General features: G+C 42.5%; 1 protein-coding gene across 1 annotated transcript in view; it reads left to right on the top strand.

Moving 5' to 3' along the window:
• Window positions 1–2,366, top strand: part of CACNA1D (calcium voltage-gated channel subunit alpha1 D) — a 314,711-nt gene that overhangs the window by 158,320 nt on the left and 154,025 nt on the right. Inside the window, 1 exon segment of the mRNA XM_023522317.1 lies at window positions 1,814–1,956. Coding sequence (XP_023378085.1) covers window positions 1,814–1,956 — 143 coding nt within the window.

Below are 2,366 nucleotides of genomic sequence, written 5' to 3'. Positions count from 1 at the left end.
ATTAGAATGGGAAACGGGGTGGGTCTCTGGATCATTTAATCCAGTTTTTTCATTTTCAGAAGGGGAAACTAAGGCCCAGAGAAAAAGAGGGACTTTTCCTAATGGCTCCTAACTCTTAGGAGTGGAAGCCAGCCCTGACCTCTTTCACTCCTGGCTTTCTGGAATGGCAGCCACCTTCTCTCTCTGATTCAGGCTCCTCTGCATTGAGAGAGAGACATTATTCACCTGTTTTCAAGGACATTGCTGAAGAATGGGATAAAGAACCATAAATGTACATTGCAAAACACTGATACTTGAAAGCAATCTTAAGTCACCACCTGCATAAATTACTTTCCTAAGCCTTTGGGGTGAAAATTCCTGTGGCTGCTACATTTCAGGAAAGTTTGAGGTTTTCTTTCTTCCTTTTTCTTTGTTTTTGTAAAGCTATGAACTTGTTTTGGAGGAAGACTTTTAACTTTAGCCTTGCTGCAGGAGGTTACAGGAATTAAAAAAACTATGATAATGAGAGAAACCTGTCATCTGAAACTTTGAAAAGATATAGAGACCTGACTTATTCCCTCCTCACCCCCACCCCCAAACTGGGTTCACTGCTAATTGCTGTACTGTTATTAAAGCAGATGACTGGTCTTTAAAGCCCCCAAATGACCTGACTTCAGGACTGCAAATCAGACCACCCTGTATTTTATGGACTTGGCAATCCGGAGACATGCCAGTGGGGGCAGAGTTTCTGCTTTGGCTGCTAATTAAACTTTAGAAACCTTCTCTTTGTTTCTGGGCCAATCATGTCCACAATCTGATTGGCCAGAGTTGATTCTATTTGAAATGGGCAAATTTATATTTATCTTGAAAAACAAGCAACAATTCCAAAGAATAAATGTTTATTTGAAAGAGCAAAAGTAACTATCAAATGAGCAGATTGCCTGAAAATAACTTTATCCAAAAAACCTTCTGAGAGTAGGAAAAAACTTGTCGTGGCTGCCAGATACAATGTTATTCACATTTCAAAAGAGAAAACGACGATATTAATACCTGAGGTTACTCTTTTGGCCTTCGCACAGCTCCTTAGCATCTGTGATTTACATCATTCCCCAAATATACCCACGAGGGCGGAGGTGGTGTCTAACATAATTAAGATACGGGGCTTTGAAATCAATATTTAGTCATTGGTTTATTCAGCAAATATTTTTTGAGTGCCTCTTAAACATCAGGACCTTTTTTAGGCACTAGGCTAGAAGTGACTGAATGAACAAAACAGACAAAAATTCCCTGCCCTTATGGAACCTACATCCTAATGGGGCACTGTACCCAGATTCACATGTTAGTTCTGCCATTAGTTGTATGAACTTGGGCAAGTTACTTGTTCTCATGTTTGTTTCCTCATGTAAAATGGCGCTGATAATAATTCCGACTATGTAACATTTTGTGAGGATTAATGAGATTATGTAAAGTGCTTAGCTCATAGCGAGTACTCATAAATGGTAATTGTTATGAGTGTTGTTGTTATTTCTGTTGGTGCAATTCCACCTGTCGTCATTGGAGCCCCAGTGAGCCCCCTCTTCCGTGGGGGCCAGTGTGCTTGAGGACGCCCCATTGGGATACAGGGATACAGAGATCAATTCCTGTCCCCAGTCATGTTAGACGTAGGGGTCACTTTCAGGATTCACAGCCCGGTTCTTGCCTTGACCTTGCTTTCCCTTTGTTTAAGCAGCAGCCATACAAAATTAGCCCTTGTTTAAAAATAACTACTATTATCATCCTGTTTTGCTTCCCTAGGTGACAGCCTCTAACATTTCTCTCTCTCTTCTTCTTTCAGATTGTTTAGTGTAATTTTGGAACAATTAACCAAAGAAACAGAAGGCGGTAACCACTCTAGTGGCAAATCGGGAGGCTTTGATGTCAAAGCCCTCCGTGCCTTTCGAGTGTTACGACCACTTCGACTAGTATCAGGAGTGCCCAGTAAGCACGTTTTGTTTCCTAAAGCTAGGATTTTGTTGATTTTTTTCTTCCGGGTGGGTCTTAGGATTATGGACCGAAATGCTGCGAGGTGAGTTGCTGTGTACCAGCTGAGGGTTCTGCAGATGGCCATGGAGGCCTTTGTGGTTCGCTATAGACTTTGCCTTGGGTTGTGATTTTGGATCCCTGAGAGGGGCGGGTAGTGATGTGGCTTTCTGATTTGGAAGAAGAGAGAATCTTCTCTTGTAGATAAACAAAGTAAGTGGTGGCATGAGACCTTGCATGCAGGCCTCCTGATTTACGTCTGTTTTTCCTGCTGTGACACCATGCTGGCCAACACTTCTTCCTACTCCCAGGCCTGTCCCTGTGAAGGTGGTGGGTTATCTAGATGAGGGTATCGGAGGGCTCAGCTC

This window comes from Pteropus vampyrus, unplaced genomic scaffold (genome assembly GCF_000151845.1).
Source record: "Pteropus vampyrus isolate Shadow unplaced genomic scaffold, Pvam_2.0 Scaffold337, whole genome shotgun sequence".
NCBI lineage: Eukaryota > Metazoa > Chordata > Mammalia > Chiroptera > Pteropodidae > Pteropus > Pteropus vampyrus.
Note: the sequence above shows the minus strand (reverse complement) of the source record. Positions and strands in the feature narration are given on the sequence as shown.